We start from the raw sequence: 24,198 nt of genomic DNA, 5'->3' as shown, positions 1-24,198 counted from the left end.
AGAAGAGCGAATTCAGCAAGAGTGGTTAAAGATTAGATAAAATATCATATCATAATCATATAGTTTTAAGATTGTGCATGTGTGAGTAACTTGGAGGAGATAAGAACTTCCTCTATAATCTACTTTATGATTTCTTTGCGTGCAAGAAGGGGCCATGAGTCCTGACCAATTCTAAATCGGTACAAATACAATGATATTTGACAGAATTTGGATGCAATTAGCATTCTGTAAACAGTAGTGAAATTCCATGAGCAATCCATAACAGTTTTGATTAAGTTCCAGCGATACAGACTTGGTAGTGTTCTAAATTTCTGACAAAATCGAACTTGAACAGTTGATTTGGATTTTAGAATAGGAAAAGGAAATTGATGGTAGTAAATTATAGGGGGGTCCCTCGAATTAGTCCCTCTGTTGTCTAAGTTAATGAGGTATATGTTCAAAGGATTTATGAACTCAAGATGAAACTGAATACCCTTCCATCTGCACTCACTACTGGATCAACGTCATACCACTTACCAGCTCAGATATCTCAGTCTGCAACCAGGCAAAAACTAAACTTAGATGTCCAAGGTAAATTAGAAGATGAAATCGGAAAAAAGGCACACATACATTTACAAAATTCGAAGTCCATAAACTTTTCATACGATCAAAGAGCCATCAAACTCTCATTAAAGCAAAGCCAACGTAAAAATGTCTGTCACACCATATATATGTTATTGGAAAACAGAGAGGATATTATTTGCAGATGAGGGAACATTGAGCATCCAACTTGTTCATCAATAACCCTGCCCTACAATCTCCTCCTTCAACACATGTTCCCAGTCTGATGAACAGCTATCATACCAACCAGCATGAGGTTGGTCTCCAAACCTATTGGTGAGGCTAGATTGGATCTTGGCATCGTCATTGACAAATAACCGGAATTCTTTCACAGTTGATTTGTCTTCAGCAGAGTCAGCAGGATAATTTCGGATGGCAGGTTCCATATTTACATCCAAAATGCTGTCTTTCAATCCACCTTTACCCATTGGAACATCCCTTCTCAGACAGGTGTACCCACTATCAATGCTCTCTGGCTGATGCTCTTCCATTTCCAAGGAACTTGAACAGCCATCTCTGTGTTTCAAGATAAGCAATCTGGCCATAATAGCAGCTTCAGTATCTTCTGCATGACTTGATGTGCTTGGCAAAGGAGAATCCTGCTTGGTTATATCTGGCTTTGTGCTATCTTTTGCTTCGACAGTCAATTTACCAACATTGCTCAGATTAGAAGAAACCTTGGAACTTGTCAATTTCTCCATGGCTGATATATTCACAGAATTAGAGTTGTCATCCCGGCCTTTTAAAGTACAAAATCTGGCCATGACATCTTCTGCATGGCTGCTCCTTCCTGCCATGGGGGAATCCTGGATGGTTATATGGGGCTTCGTACTATCTTTGGTGTCATATACCATTTTGTCAACCTTGTTCAGATCAGGAGAAACCTTAGAACTTGACAATTTCTCCATAGCTGAAGTATTCCCAGAACTAGAGCTGTCAACCCGGCATTTTAAGATATGAAATCTAGCTATAACATCATCTGCATGGCTGCTAACACCATCAGCATTACTGCTTGTTCCCGACATGTGAGAATCCTGGATGGATAAATTGGGCTTAGTGCTATCATTCGTGTCACATGCCAATTTGTCAACCAGGTTCAGATCAGTAGAAACCTTGGAACTTGATAATTTCTCCACAGCTGAAGTACTCATAGAATTTGAGTCTTCAACCCGGCTTTTTAAGATATGAAATCTGGCCATGACATCATCTGAATGGCTGTTACTGTTCAAGATAGATGAATCTATTAAGGAAACATCTTGGACAGGGCAGCCCTTATCATCAGCAGGCAATATGTCAGATGAAACCTTGGGCTTTGAAAGATTCTCCTTGACCATAGATTTTTCTGGTACAACAGGGGCAGCAGAAGAAAAATCTACGTACAAAACACACAAGATTTTAGCCAGCAAGTGTCTTTTTAAAGTGACAATCAGAAATTGGTAATAGGTTTACCGTTTGCTTTTTGTGAGTTGCCTTTTTCCATCTCAATCTTCATTCGATTGAAGCGAGCCTTATGATTAACAGAGCACAATGAAGCTTCTGCTTCAAGCCATAGATTTCTATACAGAAGAATTTGAGACTCGGATTCTTCTTCGATCGGAAAATTCTTGGCAAGAACCTTCTTTATAGCCTGCAAATCACGTTTTTGTACCAAAAAAATTAAGTTTTCTTTTACTCCTTTCCATCCTTCATAGCAAAAATCATTTTAAGATGAGAATTTCTATAAAATAGATGTGACAGCAACAAAAAGAATACCTGGGTCATGTTATCATCTTTGACTGTATCAGCAGCACACCTTGTGGAAACCCAATTTGACAGTTTCTCCTTTTTCTTATCAGACGCAATTTTATGCTCCTCATCCTCAAAATACTGAAACTCAAGTTGGCCCTGAAACATAACAAAATCAACACACTCAAGGTCAATTCACATTTACAACCTAAAATTACATTATTCAGTGTAGTGATAAAACATCAAAACATGGACAAGCAAGATTGATGAGGGCATAAGATTATCACATAGATAATGCCTATTAGTTTAGTTTTTTTAAATGGACATCATAGATTCAATACCGGAAGCGAAAAGTGTGGGATTGGACCATCGAATGATCTTGCTACTATGAAAATTAGGTGATATCCATACATCACCCACCAATGAGAGGTCAATGTTTGTGTGTGATGGGATTTTAAAGTTTCACCATTGCACCAAGCAGTGCCTTCAATTCATACCTCTTCCGAGCCCATAGCTTCTTCCCAGTTCTATAAAAACCTAAGTTGTTGCATGGATTAAACAAAATAAAGAAATACCTTGTAAAGATCAGATAACTTTCCATGAAATTGAGAAGTGGCTTGCTGAGGAATCAATGATTCTTGTGTTGAAATCTTCCTTTCCAAATTCTTCGACATACAGATATTGAGATTGTTGATCACATCTTTAAGAACATCAAAGTCTTCATCCTTCAACTCACAAGTGTCATTCAAAGAGTAAAATAGGAGCAATTCTGCAAGGTTGTGCATTGTATCAACAAGTGTTCGTGCATGCATCTTTGACGATGATTCTTCACCCTGTGATTGGGTGTGCTGAGCAGGGGCATGTTCTGATGAAGGTGGCGAACATAAGACCTGTTCTATAGCATGGAACGGTACGTGAGATGAACAATCATCAGGGTCATCATTGATTTTCCTCCTAACATCTGCAACATAAGAATTTTTCTTTGATGGCCATTCACCATCTTCAAGACTTCGCTTCTCAGTGTGCAGGGAGTTAAAATCAGAAAGGATACTTTCTTTCCTAGTTTCATCATCAATGACATCAGAAATTTGAGCTTCATGACAATAGCTTGGTATCCTTTGGTAGGGTCCGTACTTCCCAGCATCATCAATTTCTTCTCTAAATAACATTTTAGCAACTAAAGGCCTCTTAAACAAAGAGGCTGGTTGATGTTCCAGACTCTCATGATTGAGGGGCACAGAAATATTACTTTGTTTTTCAGGGCAGGCTTTTACAGCATCATTAGTAGCGGAAGGGGAGATTTGAGGGTCCTGAGGACTCAAGCCATTGCAAGCTTCTACCTTTTTCGGAATCAGCGGGTCCACAACCTCAGAAATTTCAAATGCAGATAGATGAGAAACTGGAGCACCTTTCCAGCATGGTGAGTCCACAGCAGGGTTGTAATGATCTAAACTTTCAGAAGTATTCTCTACAGAACCTATGGCTTCATGACCATCCATATCCAAATTGAAGAAATCTAGATTTCTACGAAGAACTTTATTGTCCATTTTTTCTTTGAAAAGCTTATCGAAGAAATTCACAGAAATATTTTTGTTGCTTGGCAACTCATTGTTTTTAGAGGAAATTTCTGCCAAGTAATCATCATGTTGTTTCAGATGAAAATTAATTTGGCTAGAATCATAGAAAACTTTTCCTTCAGAGCTAGGCTCTGGCACAGATGAGGAATTATTGCCCTTCTCATCACCATCACAACCAGATTTCATATTTTTAAATGAATATGTATCTTGCCCTGGGGATCTAACAACAACAGCAGGTGAAGGCTTCATCACTGGCATACTATCATTTGGACTAGCATCACGCTTCCTTGAGGATTTTCCATATGAAATGACATCTGGCATTTGATTAATCGGAGAATTGACTACATTTGAGGATGGTACCTGAGGATAAGCTTGTGGTGCTACTGAAGGAAACACCAAAGGTGATGGTGTTGAATAACCCGCATGCAGGAACTTGGGTTTTTCACCAAGGAACGCTTTATAATCCAGCTGTCCTGTGCTTGCAGACTCAGTGTGTGCTTGCCTACCAACCACGTCGATTCCAAGGGAAGTTTCTTCACATTTGCTGATATCCTTGAATGCAGAAAACCCTGCAAGTAGAAGCAATTAAAGAAATGCTAGATAACAGGTAATTATCCTAGCTAAAAATGCTTATCTTACCATTTGTTTTCCACTGGGTGCATACTTCAAAAATTATGAACTTGTTGCGCAATTAGAGCCGAAATCATTCGATTAAGATACAATTACTCATAATTCAGGATGGTTCTGGTAGGTGGTAAAGAAGAATCTCCTTAAAGACTTCCAATGACATAAGGGAAAAAGGTAACCCCAAGGATACAGATTATGGCAGAGTAAAAGGAATATATTCCAAACCTTATATCTGATGTATTAAAAATTATGACAGTGTTATCTACATCCCTCGGTATCAGAATGACTCTTCAATAAGGAATGGACAAGTTACAAAGAGGCTTATATGTAGACGCCTACCACTTGCCCAGCAGAGCAAGAGTGCCTTTAGAAAACAGTTTAGAAGAATAGATACAAAGAAGTGAGATGTGAATAAAATTACTCCGCAGTGAAAAAGAAAACATGACAAAATGCATCTCACTAATAAGTACGAATTTGAAAGAAAATCACATTTTTGTATAATGTTCATCTTTCTTATACTTTCTCAATGGGCATGGAAACAATAACCAAGTGGCATGAAACAGAAAAATTACAGCTTAATATAGTGTGTATGCTGTGCTAGACCATGTATAAAGACTTCAGAATAGCACTCATTCTAATGTGGAGATGCAACTACAGGAAAATAAATATACAAGGTATATATTATGATGAATAATAAGAACAGTAATTAATTTATAAAGACGACAAAATCAATAATGAGCATGAATAGACAAGAACAAAATGCAAGGTCTAAAATAATTTTTTGAATTCTCAATAATAACAGTAATAATAAGACAAGTATACCTTGATTAATGAAATTCTCCTTCGCAGAAAAACCTCCGTCAAGTTGCATTTTTTTGCTCTGATGCCAATCAGTAACTCCCTCCCACAAGCCATTCCACTGTGCTGTATGATCCAAAACTACCAAGCTTTGACTATAACCATCACGAGAGGATCCATTAGATGTTCCAACATGAGAGGTAGACAACAATTCATAACCAGATTGGTTGGGGATCTTCAAGGAACCATCACTAGCAATTGCAGGTGAAACATACGGATAATATGGTTTAGCTTCAACAATGCTAGGATTACCTTGACCATACAAAACAGCATCAGTGGAAGCCGAAACAAGAGGGTGGCTCATAGATGGCATCTGGGAAGTAGGCGAGGAGTATCCAAATGCAAGTGGGGAAGGCAAGGAATCAAATTCCAGGTTTGGAATGGGAAAGAGATCAGGTCTTGAATTGGGAATGTAAGAGTTGGAGGTGACCCAATTGTGTAAGGAGGGATTCAAGCTAACAGGATAAGTGGGTTCAGTTAAATCCAAAAGGGGTTTTGCTGCAGACCTATCAACAGTGAAAGGTGGGGCTGAAGCTGATAAATTTGAAGAGGAGGATGATGATCCACCTCCATTATTATAACCATAAGAAACCCCATAATTCATCATCTCATTAAGCCTATATCTTTATGTTGTGTTAACAAACAACTGCATAAAATGATCAAAACCCACAAAAATCCATGTGAAATTAAGAATCTTTAAAGTGATAATCAGGACTAACAATCAAAAGGAATGACCATAATGATGAAGAACAAGAATCATGCAAAAAACAATCAATATACAATACAAATGATGAAGATCAATGAATAGGAAAGTCAAAAGGAAAAAAAAAAAGTTGTTACCGGAGAAGAAGACTGGTGCCAGAGAGCCGGGGAAAGAGATATGGCAGTGCTCTCTCTGCGAGTCTTCAAGTTGAAGGTTTCCAAGGCAACAAGTGTTATTTTACTGGTGCTTTGTGTTGGATTTGATAAAATAGGCAGCAGTCCGCAAACTATGATTACTATACGATGTCAGTACCTAAAGAATTGATTCTTTCAATCTTACCACCGAATCACCCTAACAGACAATCAAGTCCCAACCGGAAAAATTATGTGCAATAATGTGATTTTGAGTGTTATCTGATTTTCATCATTGAATATCTAATCTGGAATTTTATTTAAAGAGGCTTTCAACATTGAAATGTTTCCTCTAAAGCCAAATTGAAAATCAAAAAATAATAATCAATATGTATATGTGTGTGTATGTGTGTGTGTGTATGTGTGTGTGTATATATATTTGAACTAAATTCTGTCCCTTTAATTTTTTTATAAAAAAAGAAAAAAAACGCACACCGCTATTTTAATTATTATTATCTTTTCTATTCCAAGGCATTAACCAAAAACTATATAAAGATTTTCTTATATCAGAACCAAATTCATTTTTCTAATTCAGTCAAAAACAAATTATTTATTTATAGAAAAACAAGATGATAGTTTTAATATGTTTCGATGGTTAGAAATTTGAACCAATTTGGATAATAAATTTACTTTTTGAAATTGTTCATGAATGGAACCACACTTTGTGAAAAGTTGTTGATGGATTGCGTCTATCATTTGCAGCTAGTCATTGTGAAAAGCTTGGATCTTGCAATAGGAGGAGCCCCACAAGGACAGCACAAGCACTTGCATAAATGTGCTGAGTGTGTGGGGACGCATCAGTGTTTTCAAAAGAGATCATAATGAAATTTTCTGGGCCACAAATTAATGCATAAACTACAAAAATTCACAGAAAACTGGGGCCTCTTGATTAAGTAAAGAAAACTACAAGAAAGATGGGGGTGGAATTGAATCTCATACATCAATGAATTAAGCCCAGAACATGAACAAACGAAGAAGAACAGCAGAGATGGGTAGGCATGAATCAGAAATAAACAATGAAAGAACAGGGGTCTTGATCATGAGTGGCAGCTGAAGAAGAAGGCAAACGGGGATTCCTGAGACGTCGAAAACCATTAATGCTGCGTCTTGGTGGCATCAATCTCTCCGTAATTCTTGCCAGAGCCACCGCATATTCTTCCAGTAGCTCCGCCATGATTGCAACCGTTATCATCTTCAATTCCTGTCTCTCTCTCTCCCCTGAATCTATCTGCGACCACTGCATATACGTGCCAATCAATTCTTGCCAGAGTAGGCAGCAATAGGTTTTGTTGCTGTGAAATGTTGCTGTTCTTGGAAGTAAATATGTAGAAATGTAAGGCTTCTAAGCCTCGGATAGTCGAGTTGTTGAGGACTTGAAGAAAGTAGGCAACATGAAGCCAAATTTATAAACCAAAAGGCAGTGGGATATCTTGGCCTCCATCTCTCTCTCTCTCTCTCTCTGACATACAATATATTTATAAAGAAATGTACATATTTAAAGTAAGTCATATTCGAATCGAGTAGATTGCATTAACAATAAGTATGTTATCACTTAATTATTCATCAAGTTAAGAATCCGAATCTTGCTAATTAATATCAGCTCGTAATTATTAACATATATATATATATATATATTTGGGGTCATTTTTAACGCTAATTTAACATTTTTAAAATAAAATATATTTTTAAAACTCATTAAAAAACAAGTTATTATACTCAATTAAAAAACTAATAATATGGTGTGATCATAACGTTATCTACTAAAAAAAGTGGGATAACCTAATTACTTTTTTTTTAAAAAAAAAAATGAATTTACCATTGAAGCATGAACTCCATGACTCCACGTTCAATACCTTAGCGTAGCTATGTAAATACACACAGATGTATATATTAAAAAAACAAAAACAAAAACTTTTTACACTTTTTGTTCATTACACGTTAAGTTTGGTATCTATATCTTAAAAATGATTACGTTTTATTATATACAAAGACACACATGTTTTCTTGAACTCTTTATATATATAAAAGTTCACATGTTTTTCATTGCAAGCTCTGTGTGATTGCAGATAACATCCTTGGCTAAACTCTAAGTCAATCCCTATATTGCTTGAAAACAAACTAATTAGTCCTTGTAATATCACATATGTCCAATCGGCCAATATTTCGCATCCTCAATTTAATTGTTTTTTTCTTAACGCCTCCTTTCTTAATCAAATTTTATCATCTTTTCCAATTTATTCTATTCTTAAAAAATAAATAAAAAAAGGGAGAGAAAAAGAACATGAAACTTGTTGTAGAAGATCTAACAGCTTCTTCTTCCTTTTTAATTGTTTTAATTAATCAAGTGGTATTTCGGAATTAATTAATTAATTAATTAATATTCATGTGTAGAAACTGACTCAATTCTTTAAGGCTTCCTCCATGCGTGAGCTTGGTTGATTCTCTACCTTATGATTCATAATTCAGATCACAGGGAAGGTAACGAAATACAAAACGGTCTCTGATGCGAATAAATAATAATTTGTTTGAAACTCGATCGATCTATGGAAAAGGGCATAATTTTAACCCCTCCTGAGGCCGTTACTTACCCTAAAGGCCACCGGAGTAGAATCAAGATAAGACGGCGATGACCACAATGGGGAATATGTATCACGTTTCAGATGGCATGACTGAAAACAATGGAGCAACGTGGGTGGACCTGCAATGGCTTGCAAGACTAATGAACATCGTGTGGCTGCGTGGGCACCTTTGAGGACCCAGTTTGGTAACAACTCTCCTAACTCTTTCGAGCCACACTAGGATAACATATGCGACGTAATCTAAATAACAATATAAAAATCATTTTCAAACTTTATATTAAAAGCAGTACGTACTATGATTATCAACTAACTGTTTACATATGTGGTCAAAAATAGATTTATATATACATATATTGAAAGGACCAAGCAGTCCTACAAAGTTATGGCCACTACTCGAATCACCTAAGAGTGGTGCGTGACCACCAGCAGGGTCGTGGCTCAGTGACAGGGTCGTGGCTCAGTGGCTGTTGAGATTGCTTGCTTTTTTTTTATCTCAATTTGAGTTTTAGTGATAGTGGGGTTGGCAAGTTGTTTCTTTCATATTTCTACTAGGTTCTTTCTATACGGTATGTTTGTCATCCTGCGGTGTCTTATTTGTTTATTGGGCTTGCAGAATGATTAGTGAGTCGTGAGATTAGTCGTGATGCACTCAAACTGATCCGAACATCCATGTTAATAAAAAAAACATCCATGTTAATAAAAAAAACATCCATGTTAATAAAAAAAAAAAAAGTGATGCGTAACCTAATGTGTAGAGATTTGTTTCCCTCAGGATGGTCAATGAATTATTTATTACAAGTCTAAATTCAAAGAACACATGGACAGCCATTTATGAAAACGACTTGCAAGTCTCCACCAAGCAAAGAGATGGAGAAAAGCAATACACCACCGTCAATTTCTTGCAAGAATTACAAAGCCCAAAGGGCCGGGATGCTTGAACATGGCTAGCAAATTTACTTACAAAATTAAGATGAGACAATAGCTAGCTGGGTTGTCAAATATATATTTTACACTCGTTATGAGTTCTTAATTTTAGCTACAACCAAAATGCATGTTTAATTATTTCTTTAGAAGGAATAGGTTCTTGTGAAGACCTTTTTCCATACTTTCCAGCTTAAGGAACGAGTTAGGGAACGAGCCTTCATTAGAGTCAGAGAAGGAATGGTACTGGACTCTTTTGGTGGTGGCGGCGACGACGGTGGTTGTGATTCTTCTTCTTCCATTTGAGTGCTGTCTTGGGGATTCCAAAAGCGAGCTTCCTTTCTTTTGCTCTTTATGGTTGCCAATACATCATGTTTGTTGCATATTCCCCATACCGTCACCTTTTGCTGATAATAATCTACATTTACGGAGTAAATTCCTGCCATTTCCATAGAAAATTAACACAAAGTTACAGAAGTGGAAGCCCCCAAGCAATAATGAGGTTAATTAATACTTTTGCGACCAAGCTAGTTTATCGATTGAGTGAATATTGGACCAGCTGGAGCACATAAATGGATGCAAATTCCATCAACCCATAGATAATTAGTGGGCCCATAATCCAGTTCCTTCTCAATGTCTCCAAACTACGCCTACAGCCACTGCCGATCCCACACATCATTTTTGCTCTTGTTTCTTTCGGTGAATTATCGTTCATCAATTATGGTGAAATCATTATGTTATCTTTGCTAATTAATCAATTAAAATGTAAGTTATTAGGACTGAACATCATTCTCGCAAAAAGATAAAATTATGTCATCTTAATTTGCTATAATTAATAAGTTCTGATCAGTTACCTTTGAGATGGGATAAGGTCTTCTTCACCTTCTTCTCGCATCCATGGGAGTAAAGAGGGACCATCATCTCCACGTGCTGTGCCTCAACATTCTTGCAGCTGGAAGCTAGAACAATTTGCATGCTTGCCATTTGGAGAACAACCTCATGTACAATTTAATTAACATCCAAGAACTAAACCCAGCTCTTCTTTTTACTTCTGAGCTAGCTAGATATGGAAGATGGTTTCATGCTTTGTATATATAGGATTTTGGGTAGAGCTCCAATTGGCCTACATTCATGGATTCCTTGGGAGGAGAAAGAAAAAGGAGCAATTAAAGTGGCCTCTAATCTTTTTTAACCCTTTCTTTTCCTCTTTCTCTCGACATTTTCTTGAACTCAGCTGTTTATTGTTTTGGCACTGTTCATGGCGGCTTGATCAGTTTAGTTAAAGAGATGCATGGTAGGATAACAGGGGGGAATTCTTGACTTAGAAGGCTTTGTGACATGGATAAGGGTAAGGATGTGTCAGCAATTATGTTTGTTAAATCAAAAGGTGTATTATTTCATCTCTTTTTCCATGGAAGATGATGCATACAAGCATGGAAGTTGAACCTGCCCCCAAGTTTGGCTCCCATGTGAGCTGTTTTCCTTGCCAAAGAAGCAAATATTAATTGCCTTTGAGAATAACAAAATCTTGATTGAGATCTCTCCAATATGTTTTTTGTTTCTTAATTTGATCATGCAGTTTGTAATTATGCTTAAAGGAAATGGCAAGTGCGCAAGGCATCATCATTTTATACATGTTGTTGTTTTCGGCGACACCACCATGCACATGCATGCACTCTTAATTTGCTTCTGCTAACTTTTACTCAGTGTCTTCTTCCTGTTGAATCTCTATCGGCATTAGCAGAACATGGATTGCCTCCCTCTCTTGAACAAATTAATGTCATCAGCAAAGTAACGTGCAGAGTCCAGATTTTGTTTTGGCTAGTATATACAGTTGTACTTGTTCTTCCTTTATATATGCCCTTGCAATTTAAAGCTTTGAATTAATTCGACAGGATCTTTTTGCAGTAAACGCTACATGCTGTCTTCAAAAGTCATGGTGGTAAGATTTTATTTATTTATTAATGTAGACTAGTGGATATATTTGCCTGTGGAAAATCAATGGCTTAAGTGTACATATACCCTATTAGACAATTGGATTTATTAAGCCTATTATTTACATTGGATATCTTGTATATAACGTTATGGATTCCCTTGGATAATAACAGAAACAGAAGAACTACTAGAAATGGGGAGGAAGAAGCTAGCTAGCTGAGGCTGTAGTTTCCAATTTTATCAAGAACATAGAATTTACAACATCATATATATTTCATTTGTGTTTTAAATCATATCTAGATTCTAGGTTTAATATTCTTTACAAGGGTTTGTAAGGAGTATTTGAAAGCGTGATAATAGCTATTTTTAAAATGTTTTTTATTTTAAAAATATTATTTTTGATATATATGAAAATATTAAAAAAATAATTTAAGTAAAAAAAAACATTTATTAAAAAAACATATTTAAAACCTAAAAACAAATCAAAATTAAATTTAATATTATTATCCACACACTAATGCATTACCAATCATGCCATGCTTTTTCTTGACGTGAAGTCTGCCATAACATGCTAATAGTAAAATAAAAATAAAAAATAAAAAGGAGCTGTAGGAAGAGATTTCATTCAAGCTATTTTCTTATCCACAGATAGCCTTTATATCTTTCTTTATGACCGACAAGAGTACATGCAGCCTGCAAGCAGTGTCGTGTGTTTGTTTTAGAGATGGGAGTTGTGGTTTGAATGAAGAATCACTAAAAAAGCTATAAAAAATAAAAAATGTTAATTTTTATAGTTAAATTTTATGCATAAATGAATTTAAATGAATTGTACCCAATCACAACCAAAACAAACACTCTCTCAGGCTCTCATGGTGACCTAGCTTGCTAGCCAGCGAGCTTCGGTTTGTTTCTGTGGTTAAGATTGCGTTTTGCTTCAAATATCATATATTCAATTTTGTGGTCTCGAATTCCACTAAAAATTATCTCTTAAATCTACATTACAACTTTTCCTACACTTTTTTTTCTTCAAACTGCAATCACAATATATACGGAACAAGCTAGCACAGTACTGTTAACAAGATTGTGATCATAAATCAAACACGCTTTATCATGTTTTCAAATCTTGTGAATCACAATAGTACCACGCTCTAGCAACTTCCAATGTTAAGTGGATGCTTAACTCTGATTAATTTAGATCAAATCATTATGTGACATCGGCAAGCATCTACTTTTCAGAAAGAAACTGAGGATCTGGGCATGGCGGCCATGAGGGGCATGCTCTGACGACTTTTGTGTATGGGAACAAAAAGACATGTTATCCCCACCGCCATTTGACGCCACGTTAGTTTGTATCCCATTGGTGTTTATTATGATCCTATCTTATACAAGACGAGTCAGATCTCATATACAGTGCCCGCTGATCACGAGGTTGACCCACCGTGCATGTGAAAACCCTAGCTAGCCCCACCTGATCTGGATTTTCAGCAAGGAATCTCAAACTTCAAATATTTTTATTGTGATGATCTTCTAACATGTGGCATCCACAAACATAATTTGTTTGTCTACGTACTGCCAACTTTTAATATGTCTTTAGGTTAAAAAAATGAAACTTTTACAGTCACTTCTCTTTTTGTGAATAAGAAGTTGATATATAGATTTCTTGATGAAGAAGAACATCAAGACCTTATTAAGATGGCTGCTGCTGTTTTGGATAAGCAGATGCATAGGACATGTTGTATACATAAGAGTTCTTTTCTTTTAGCTTTAAAACCCACCCTTGTCCTCTCTCTTACCTAGGAGAAGATGCATGGAAGGGTAATATTGATTTCTATTGATCTAGCTGTAAGTCATGAGTTTTGATTTATATATATATATATAGGAAAAATACTCTTCGTCAAAAACAAAAAGCAAAAAAACAAAAAAACTTGACAAAAATATATTTTAAAAATGTTTCGATGAAATAACATAATTTGATAACTAATGTTATAGTTACTAAATGAATTATTTAAATAAGTCAAGAGTGAAAAACATGAAATTTAAAGATATCAAGGTTAGAATTAGAGTATTATTTATGGTTAGCATTGATAGTTAATTTGAAATTTAATACATATCAGGTTCATAAATATAATATTTTAAATGTAGTGTTTTTCAATTATAATTTTTTTAAATGTTGTGTTTAGAAACTACGATAGATACCAAACTATGTTATTTCATCAAAAAAATTATTATTTATCTAATATTTTTTTTAAAGATACTAATAAATAAAAATACCCATAAACTAGCTATTTACAATTTAACACTTCCAAGTTAACTAATATTTGAATGATCCATCAAGCACTTTTTTTTGTTTAATTATGTGAACTCATGATGATCGGCAAGTCTAAAACGGGCTATTGTTAGGTGAAAATTAAGACTTTTTAGCTGATCACAACAGATATTTATTCTTTAAATTATAAAATTAATTAAAAAGCATTACATGTAGAATGTATTAATTGTGTTGCCAACTGAGTTCTGAATATAATATTTTAATGTTGGTTTGAATTTTAATTGACTTCCAAAACAAAAAATTATATCCACCTTAAATTTAATTAGCTACTATATATTAGTTCTAATTAAGGATTAGCTACTATATATTAATTCTAATTAAGGTTGTTCATATATTAAAAAATAATATAAATTATATCTTGTAATTTTATCTAACAATTTAAATTATTAGATTAAATTAGTTTTTTAATATTATATTAGATTTTTTATCATCAAGTAGTCACAAATTCAAATCTTATTATTTTTATTTATTTAATAAAAATTAAATATAAAATAAAATAAATCTTGAGTTAAAATAATAGGAAAAAAATTCACTAGGAGAGTTATATACTTCTTATGCTAAAATTATCATTTTTTTTAGATGGTAAAATATTCATAATTATAAAACCCTGATTAATGACAAAAAAGTTGGAAGCATATGTCAACCACTCAGAAAGTTCATAATTTAATTAGCAGAAGCATAATTTTTGTCGTGGAGATGGAATGACCATGCGTTGCATCATTCATTTAATATTTAATATGGTACATAAAATACAGCAGGAGATCCCATGTTTATCTTCCCCACAGCAGACTTGATTATATCAACACCATCTCATCAACTCCTCTCTAAATTCTATCTCAGCATGAGCAATGGTGGTGTAAATGCGCTGCTTGCTATAAAACATTTATATGGAAACTGATTAATATGATAACAAGATCATGATATGCAACATGCATTGGGATTCTCATCACTGAAGAGCTGAGGAGGTGGGATTCTCTCAATCACGTAAAGTGGCTGATCATAATAATGCATCATCCTCTTCATGTTTTCCTCATCAATGTTGATGATGTCAATATTCTCTACCACTTCCTTGTGCCCTTCATCTTCTTTCTTCTCATTTTTTTCAGGGCTGTCACCACCTCCTTCCTTTTTATCTTCTTCTGCTGGTTTTTCCTCTTCTTTCTTTTCTTCTTTCTGTTCTTCCTTTTTCTCTTCAGCTGGTTTTGCTTCTTCTGCTGGTTTCTCTTCTACCTTTGCTGGTTCTGGCTCTGGCTCTGGCTCTGGCTTAGGTTGTGGGACTATCTTGGCTTGCTTTTTGGTGCGTCTATAAACATAATCCACTAGTTTGTTTGCTTCCATTGTCCCAGTCACTGTGACTTTGCTTGTGCTCAAGTCTGTCACCGCTGTTTGCACTCCTGTAATCAATCAAAACACTTCTAATTAAGAAAAAATCACATTTTTTTTTATATCAAACATGAACAGATTAATCCTCAATTCGATCCTGAGTGGACCTTAATCTGTTCATGCCAAATCTATCCTATTCAAAATAGAAGGAGAAAAAATTAGCATGCGAACCATGTTCACTGTCGACTTCTAATAAGTCAGATTCTGTGCAGTTTTTCTCTTTTTTATTTGTTTGTTTTATCGTTTTTCTAAAGTGAAAACAGTGCGTTGGACTACACTAGGAAACATCTTTAGACAATCAGCTTCTCTTAGCACTCATTTACAGCAGGGCATGGGCTTGGGGTTAGGCGAGGTCCCAAGATTCTCCATCTAAACAACCGCAGACCTACGCCAGAAAGGCCCCACCTTTAGCAGATGTGGAAACATCTGGGGTGGGCACCCAGTAGACCAAATGCATGGGATCCCCTTGTCATCTTCTCTCATAAGGTTGATCAGTCACACTCAAGTTAATTCCTTAATTACCTCTCATTTTGAGAATCATTTTCTTAAGTTGCTCAGCACAGGCATCACAGTGCATGTTTATGTCAAGCTCCACCGTTGTTAATCCACTAACCTGGAATTATCAACAAAAATAACATAGTTTTAACCTTCCATAATCAACAACAATGTCTAACAAATTAATTACATGCATTGATTATTATCTAGTAGATGCTGCCAAATGTTAATTATTAGACCTGTGAAGCTACAACTTGGGGCATTGGTTCACCCTCATTTTCAGGCAACGGGGACAAAATTTTAGCTCTTCTTCTGGTTTTCTTCATGATTTTATTACACACAGCTTGAGGTTCCACTATCCCCTTTATAGTCACTTGGTTTTGTGCCATGTCCATCACAACCCCTTCCACACCTGCAGTTAACGAAAATTTGTTAGAATTCATTAATTTCGAGCTTTATTTATTTAGTTTTCTTCTCTTTTTTTTTGCTCCTTTACTGATTAAATTGAGAGACATAGAGACCTCTAATCTTCATGATGGACCTCTCAATCTTCTTGGCACACCCCACACAATGCAAGTCCACAAACAAGACAAACGGAGATGGTGGCCTTGGTTCTTCCTTCTTTGCTTCCTCTGCTGGTTTCTCCTCCTTCTTCTCCTCTACATTTTCTTCCTTCTTCTCTTCTGGCTTAGCCTCTGCCTTTGCTTGTTCCTATCAATTCATAACCAAACACGATCACATTAATGAACAAGACCCAAGCCCCCATAACTTTTCAAAAACCAAAAATAACACAAAAAACCATGCATGGATCGAATATATATAAATATTAGTTACCTGCTTAGCTTCTTCCCCCATTTGCACAAACAACTAATTAAAGCAAACTTCTTGCTGAGAATGAGGTGATGAACCACTTAATATAAGAACTAAACAACAAAATGGGAGGGAGAGAAGCCTGGATAATCAAGACCAGCAAGGGGTCAGAGTTTATATACGTATAGGAGAGTGTCAGAGACAGTGAGTGATGTATTAATTGGACGGTGGGGTTTAATTAATAACACAAAGTATAGCAATGTGATTCAGAGGCACATGGAATGCCACTAAATGGACAAAGAGACAAAAGCGTCACTACAAAATTATTTCCTTCAGAATTCTTTTGAACCTGCAAGGCTAATCAAGAGGTAGAAGAAGGGCGGGGGAGGAAAGCAGTGAAGTAGGGTTGGCAAATTTATAGAGAAAGTAAGGGGAGATGATCAATTGGTGAGGCCAAGGGAGAGATGGGAAAAGAGAAGTAATTAAGCTAGCTAGACATTGAAAAGGACATTGATGCATAATTCCAGCACCACCGACCGCTGTGATGAGTCAGCTGGGTGACTTTCACAACCTGGATGGATTACTAGTTTCTTGCGTGTTCCATTTTGGATCTCATGTAAGAAACTCACATCAATTTAATTTCTAGTTAGTTTTCGCATTACTCATGTAAGTGATTAATTAGCCGTAATTAATAGACTATTTGCTTCTATATGCAATTATTAACTCCGAGATTGTTATGTATCTTAGCAGTTAAATCTGCTTGGTTAAAGGTGTATTTGGAGATTTTTAAAAAATAAAATAAAAATTAATATATTTTTAAATAAAAAACACTTTTAACCATTTCTACTATCATAATCCCGAACAGTTCTTAACTAGATGGCTTCTATTTTTTTTATTTTTTTTTACTTAAACTTACAAATAATTATATTTTAAATCTTAATTTTATAAAAATTAAAATACCATATTTTTTATTCATGAAGATTATTTTTGATTTATTTTATATGTAAAAATTTATCTCACATCATTTTTATCCAAATATATATTTTTTAAAATTTATTTTTTTAAATTATAACTAAAAATATTTTTTTAACTTTTTTTTTAAACTGCAAGTGCAAAAACTTTCATAATCTCGTACACACTCTTTGTCTTTCAATCAAGTGTATCTCTTCTTTTTTTTAGGTTTCAATATATTCATATTATTTTTGTTATTGTTTTGATAAAAAACAAAAATATATTTATTAGAGATAAATATCTTTAAAATAATTTTAAAGTAATCATTTTATTTTCTTTAAAATAAAAAAACAATAGAACATGTCTTCATTATCTATGTTTTTTTTTAATCTCATGAAAGATATAAAAATAAGATGAAACAAAATCTATATTTTATCAAACAGTCCTATATAAGTTTTGTTCTATTTAATTTAATTTTTTTTAATGAATGTAATTTGTTCTATTCAATGAATTACGTCGGGTTTCATGAATCAAACCCTACTTATAACATTATTTAATCATGTCAGGTTTCATTAATTAAATTACTGTGGCGATTCAATCAAACAATGAAAGAAACTCAAATTTAAATTAATTAAAGGTATATGTTGCTATCATATCATGGGAAATTAATTATATCACAAGGCAATATTTCTTGGAAATGTCGAGAAATTTAATTAATTAAACAATTTAGAACTCACAAGTCTATTAAATGATGGTCATGACATCTAATTAATGTTATTAATTAGATAGCGTATCGGCAAATCCTATATAATTTATTAATAAAGTACTTTCCCAATATTTAACTAGGATGAACTTTCCAAACGCATTTGGGTTTAAGCAAAATAAATCTTTTTTAATTTCCTAATCTCTCCCTCACACACACACACACTTTATATATATATATATATATATATATATATAAAGTGGGGGTGGATGAAATTAACGAAAATGAGATCAGTTTTGCGTGTAAATTAAGATGTTTACACACTTAAATTGCTATATATGTCAGATGGACATTGTCGGCTTGCTGCACTTAACACCACCATGGATGGCATTATAATTTGATATATCAAAATCTGATATGACATGATGAATAAATCAATTTTTTTAATAAATATTTTTATTTTTTAAATCCACTATATATATATATATATATATATATATATATCATCCTCAACTAACCCTTTTCTACTTTTTTCTTTTTTTGGCGTGTTAATGTAAGCTTTCGAAAGGATCTTACATAGGGCAATGGTTTCTATAAACTTGAACATTAATCTCCTTATGAAAGTGGGATTGATTTGGCATTTTTATTCATATAAATTATATATTAAAATATTATTTGATAACTTAAATTTTTTAGTTGAATTAGTTATTTTGCATTTTATCATAGTTTTAATAAATTAATTTTTTATTATCTTTATTTATTTAATAAAATAATAAATATAAGATAGTATAAATGTATGAAAGTTTTAAGTTTAAAAAATTTTAATTTAAAAAAATATATGAAAAAATAATATACATAATATTTTAAAATCTAATATAAAACATTAAGATTTTAGATTAAATAACTTCTTTGACTTCTTTCACCATTACACTATCAAAACCAAAGACAACTAGGATTTTGGTTAAAAAAACAAATAACAAAAATTGGATGCATAAACTTACATCGTCTAATATGTGTAAAAATGGATTTTGGTTCTTTGACTTGGCAAGGGACACCACGCTCGATCCCCCACTTAATGTCTAAGCTTTTGGTCTCTCTCGGCCACTAGAATTTCCACACACACGAACAGGTAACAATATCAGTCTGATGCAAGGTTTGAAAGCCGAGCCAAAAAGAGCCATCCACAGGGGAATTTAGTTTGAATTTAGTTTGGCCATATTCCATTATTCTAATGCTTTTTGATCAACAAAGGTAGAGATTTTGTGTGGCAGACAATTGTTTTTTGCTTAAAGGGATGATAGGCTGCTTATGAGGCTATGATTTGATTGATTTACACCACTTTTCCAGAACACAGAAAGAGATTTAAGGATGATCATTTAGAACTTTATATTAAGATAATGGGATGGATGATTAATTATAAGATTCTAATTAAGGAGTTCTTCCCAGCTATATATTGCTAGCTAGGATGGGTGGTTAGAAGAATCTACATTATTGCTTAGCTTAAAGAATCATAAACTCAACCACTCTTTGTTTTTGCTGCATGTACCTGATTTCACATGATTTTGCTTTTCATAATTGCATTAGCCTTTTTTAAAAATAATAAAAAATTAATCATATTTTGTTAATATTCTACCAAAAAAAAAAGATTAGAAAAAACAAAAACGTGTTTGAAATAATAAAGATAAAATTATAAAATAAATTTGTTTTTAAAATAATTTTTATACTTTTAAAATATAAAATACTGTCTTTATTTTTATGTTTGGAGAGTTCAAAAATATCTAACTTAAAATAGAATAAATAAATAAATAAGAGCATTACTATATATATATATATATATAAAAGACTTGGTCCAATAGCATTATTAGTCAGTGATTAAAGCAGGTGAATAGGAAAGATTTTGGATTCGATTCCTTTGATTATTATTCAAAGTAATAGAAAAAAATCTAAGAGTTGTATATATTATTGAATAATTATTCTTTTGCTTCGTCTAAATTTATATATATTTCAAACAGCTATTCTCATTCTATGATCAGATTCTTTCCTCGCTATCACGAGTGTGCAAGAAAGAGTGAAGTTATACATGGTTGGGGAATATATAAATATAGAGGCACAATGCGCGTGCAGATTGTCTGTCTAGAATGACTTAATTCTGTTGTGTAAATTTTAATGAGATGAAGATCTTCGAAATCGGTATATTGCTGTTGGAATCTTTCAACGCCAAGGCAACAGGAATTGTGCCATTAGCGTTCTGTATGTTCATGGATTTGTTCGTAGAGAACATGGAGGCTGCTTTACAAACATGTTCTATCATATATTTCTCTTTTAATACGGGCACCAAGTCGTCCTTTGAGAATCATGCGACATTCACTTTATGCCAAAAAAAAAAAAAAAAAAACAACATGCGTTGTCTTGTTCCATGGTGAAAAGACATGGAGTGTAATGATACATCATGATGGGGTCTTTGACTGGTTTTGGTGGGGTTAGGGAAGAAATCGAGTCTGCATTCTAGGAACTCTAAAATGGAGTCCATGTGTGATCAGAAATAATAGGCATCTACATGCAAAGAACGCAAGCAACGTGCTGAGCACAATTGTGAAGTGGAAGGAGGCCCGCAGCAATCCTTTGTTATATGTTATAGGCCATGAAATCTTCATTGGTGTTTGGAATCAAATGTTGCTCATTTGTATGCTGCCCTACTTGATGTATCTTGTACTGCAATGATATGGATCTCCACTTATCTTACATGTGACCATTCCATACCATCGTCCCCTTGTATGTTTAGAGAATGTTACAGCAGCTTTCTATGTCTGCCTGTATGAGAATAATGATTATTGCTGCTTGCTGGGTTCATGCACCTTGCACAAGCTTTAGCGGAGCAGTAAAGACATCATTTGTGCATTTTGAATTCTTTGATATGGTAACAACGGCTCATAGAAGTGGAACATTTCCACCAGCCAAAAGATTCTTAAACTCAACAGTGTTCAGCTTGCATGGCCTCGACTCCTGTGCTGAAAAAGGAAGAGAAACTGGGTGGTGATCCAAAATCAAGAGTTTAATTACTGTTTTTTTCCCCCTGGTGTTTACATATTCTGTCACTGAATATAGGGACTTTAAAACATGGAGCACTATTCACTTATTCATGATTTTCCATGCTATTATGGTGTCTCATTCTCTACCTGTGCAGCAGATTGTTGGTGCTCATTCAGATAAATCTCTGCTAGGGCAGTGTGCAATGCTGCCCCAATCGGAAGAACATCCTCGTCAAGAAAGAAATAAGGTGAGTGTGGGGAGTGAATTGAACCCGCGTTTTCATTCCTAATTCCAATGCTGAGCATGACTCCAGGAATCACTTCTTGATAGAAGGCAAAGTCCTCACCTGCCATCACCTTCTCGCCCATCTTGACATTCTCAGGGCCAAAAATAAGTCCACTGACCCTCTCAACGTGCAAATTCAATTTCTCATCGTTCATAGTAGCAGGATAGAAGGGAAAACCTTCTACGTTTATGTCTATGTACGCATGACATCTATGTACAGCTGCCTGGCCTTCAACAACCTACAAGGAGTTCCAATTGTATGAGCATGATTCACTTACCAGCAGCTACTTCGAAGATTTTATCATTCAATTGGCAGTTAGTAGCGTGGCATATGAATGATAAAATCCAAGATCATAAGACCCAATGCATAGAATGGAAACTGCGCAGGTAACTAAAATTGCCAGTCCCTCTTGAGACTCATATAGGACAGCCAGGCATGAAACTAGGAGCAGCATTTATTGACATTTAACTTGTAGGCTTGAGAAAGAAAATATTTAATTCTGTTTTTATACATATTTCACTGAAAGAGGAAAATACAGCAACGTGGAACATTACGGGGATTGAGAGCATGGAAAATAAACAATTGATCACTTGGTATGATTTCTTCCACCAAAGTGAAAGTGGAAAGGTTAACTACTGCTCCTTACCTCTTGCAACCTCTGCTGGAGTTGAAGTAAGCCCTCAGTCGTAAGACTCCTCAAAGTGCCACCAAATTCAAAATATGATGGAATTACATTCAAGGCAGTACCCCCTCTGACAAAAGTGATCGATAAAACCTTCAGCCAGCCAAAAACAAAACATCAGTTCAGAGACATACCTGCTTCACCATTTTCTCCTAATAACTGTAGGATGTCAAAAATGAAAAAGAAAACAATTGCTGAGGAACTTCCTGTTGAAGTCAGTACTGTTTTAATAGAGTTAGATAGACCAAAGAGGAGGGCAGAGAATTAAATGCATGAACATTTGAAGGTGAGCTAACAGAGGAACTCTCTGTTCTTTTAATGGATCATCTAGATTCCTGCATTGGGAATTATCATGCGAGGTAAAATGAACACTACTAGAAGAGATGGATCACAGGGACATGCCTGACTATGGAGGGGATCAAGTTCTCTCGAGATGAGCTGCTGCAGTGCTAAAATTGCAAATGATGCTGCAAGAAGCGGATCCACGGCATTATGGGGTCCTGCAGCATGCCCACCTTTGCCTTCTATTTTTACTTGAAAGAAGGATACAGCAGCTAAGACTGGCCCAGACAAGGATGCTATGGTTCCAGTGGGTATTGTGTAATCAATGTGCATTCCAAATATCGCTTCAGCATCACCAAGGGCACCTTCTTTTATCATATGTGATGCACCAGCACCTCTCTCCTCCGCTGGCTGGAAAAGAAGTCTCACAGTTCCCTTTAGAATGGAATAAAAGGGAGTTACTCAATTGCTGCAATGGCCTTGCAAACACTGAATGAGTGGATTATGAGCCATTTTATCTTTCCACAATAACTTCTTATTGTAATACCACTCAAAGTAGGCAAAAGCATAATTTTAACTAATAATCAAGAACCATTCCGCTTCCGACATCATTGACATGAGAAAAATGTTCCTTAATGCGAACAAATTACAACCTTGATTGTTCTTTCAACTATATCAAAAAGCACAACAAACCAGACAATACCAGGAAAGCATCATCATCACCAACAGAAGGATTAAAAACACAAGAACTTGTCTAAAAACCACACCTCCACGAAGAAAAAACAAACTAACTTACCTTAAGCATATGTTTCCTTTCATTAAGCAACTTAGCAGCACCAAGAAGCATAGCGGTATGTGCATCATGACCACAACCATGCATTTTTCCATCTACCTTACTCTTATGCTCCCACTCCACAAGCTCCTGCACACCAAAAACAAAGCACAATCACAATCAATAAAGCAAAAAGTTCCAATCCTCAAACCCAGAAATAAAATAAAAAAGACTAAAAAAGCACATCACTTGCAAGGGAAGTGCATCCATGTCAGCACGAAGAGCAACAACCGGAGGAGAACCAGAGCCAATTTGAGCAACAATCCCAGTTTTGGCAACTGGGTATGTGTAAGAAATGCCAAGTTTATCAAGTTCACGTCTGATAAGAGCACTAGTGTTGTATTCTTCAAATCTAAGTTCTGGGTTCTCATGGATCTGTCTTCTAATGGTTATTAACCAGTCTTTATCTTGTTGTGATAGGCTTAGAATCTGTTCTCTATAGCTTTGTGGATCAAAAGTGGCCTGAGTTGAGTCAAGACAGATAAGTAATGAAAGAAGGATTTGGCATAGTATCAAATTCAGAAAAGGTCCCATCTTTATAACTAGCACTACTGCATTTCAATTTCTCAAAGTAAGAAACAAGCTTCACGTTCTACTGGATTAATGAACAAAACGAGAGGATTCAAGTCAAACCAAAAATCTTTGGGAGGGGACAACCTATCGGGCTTCGCTATTTGATGGAATAGTGCTGGAAGAGGCCAA

The 24,198-nt window shown here is 34.9% G+C and overlaps 4 protein-coding genes across 5 annotated transcripts; all 4 read right to left on the bottom strand.

Annotated features, from left to right (window-relative positions):
- Positions 1–590: 590 nt before the first annotated feature.
- Positions 591–6,359, bottom strand: LOC105110069 (uncharacterized). 2 transcript variants are annotated; one of them, XM_011004977.1, is made up of 6 exons: positions 6,228–6,359; positions 5,352–6,033; positions 2,901–4,471; positions 2,353–2,484; positions 2,050–2,227; positions 591–1,942 (listed from the first exon to the last, which is right to left on the bottom strand). In XM_011004977.1, exons 2-6 carry the CDS (start codon positions 5,992–5,994, stop codon positions 777–779), a joined length of 3,690 nt encoding a protein of 1,229 aa, XP_011003279.1. In that variant the 5' UTR covers positions 5,995–6,033; positions 6,228–6,359; the 3' UTR covers positions 591–776. The 2 variants fall into 2 exon arrangements, with proteins under 2 accessions (XP_011003279.1, XP_011003278.1); XM_011004976.1 differs by having other exon boundaries at positions 591–1,972; positions 6,228–6,358.
- Positions 6,360–9,728: 3,369 nt separating this feature from the next.
- Positions 9,729–11,056, bottom strand: LOC105110068 (copper transport protein ATX1-like). Its single transcript, XM_011004975.1, has 2 exons — positions 10,636–11,056; positions 9,729–10,220 (listed from the first exon to the last, which is right to left on the bottom strand). The coding sequence occupies exons 1-2, from the start codon at positions 10,763–10,765 to the stop codon at positions 9,928–9,930; spliced, it is 423 nt and encodes a 140-aa protein (XP_011003277.1). The 5' UTR covers positions 10,766–11,056; the 3' UTR covers positions 9,729–9,927.
- A 3,677-nt stretch (positions 11,057–14,733) lies between these two features.
- On the bottom strand, positions 14,734–17,201 carry LOC105110067 (nucleolar protein 58-like). The gene is made up of 5 exons (XM_011004973.1): positions 16,755–17,201; positions 16,442–16,631; positions 16,160–16,332; positions 15,948–16,038; positions 14,734–15,436 (listed from the first exon to the last, which is right to left on the bottom strand). The coding sequence occupies exons 1-5, from the start codon at positions 16,773–16,775 to the stop codon at positions 14,958–14,960; spliced, it is 954 nt and encodes a 317-aa protein (XP_011003275.1). The 5' UTR covers positions 16,776–17,201; the 3' UTR covers positions 14,734–14,957.
- A 4,050-nt stretch (positions 17,202–21,251) lies between these two features.
- On the bottom strand, positions 21,252–24,174 carry LOC105110066 (IAA-amino acid hydrolase ILR1-like 3). The gene is made up of 5 exons (XM_011004972.1): positions 23,686–24,174; positions 23,461–23,586; positions 22,785–23,099; positions 22,347–22,475; positions 21,252–21,938 (listed from the first exon to the last, which is right to left on the bottom strand). Exons 1-5 carry the CDS (start codon positions 24,028–24,030, stop codon positions 21,540–21,542), a joined length of 1,314 nt encoding a protein of 437 aa, XP_011003274.1. The 5' UTR covers positions 24,031–24,174; the 3' UTR covers positions 21,252–21,539.
- Between the last annotated feature and the right edge of the window lie 24 nt (positions 24,175–24,198).

This window comes from Populus euphratica, unplaced genomic scaffold (genome assembly GCF_000495115.2).
Source record: "Populus euphratica unplaced genomic scaffold, PopEup_1.0 scaffold239.1, whole genome shotgun sequence".
Classification (NCBI taxonomy): Eukaryota; Viridiplantae; Streptophyta; class Magnoliopsida; order Malpighiales; family Salicaceae; genus Populus; species Populus euphratica.
This window is presented reverse-complemented; position numbering and strand designations above follow the sequence as displayed.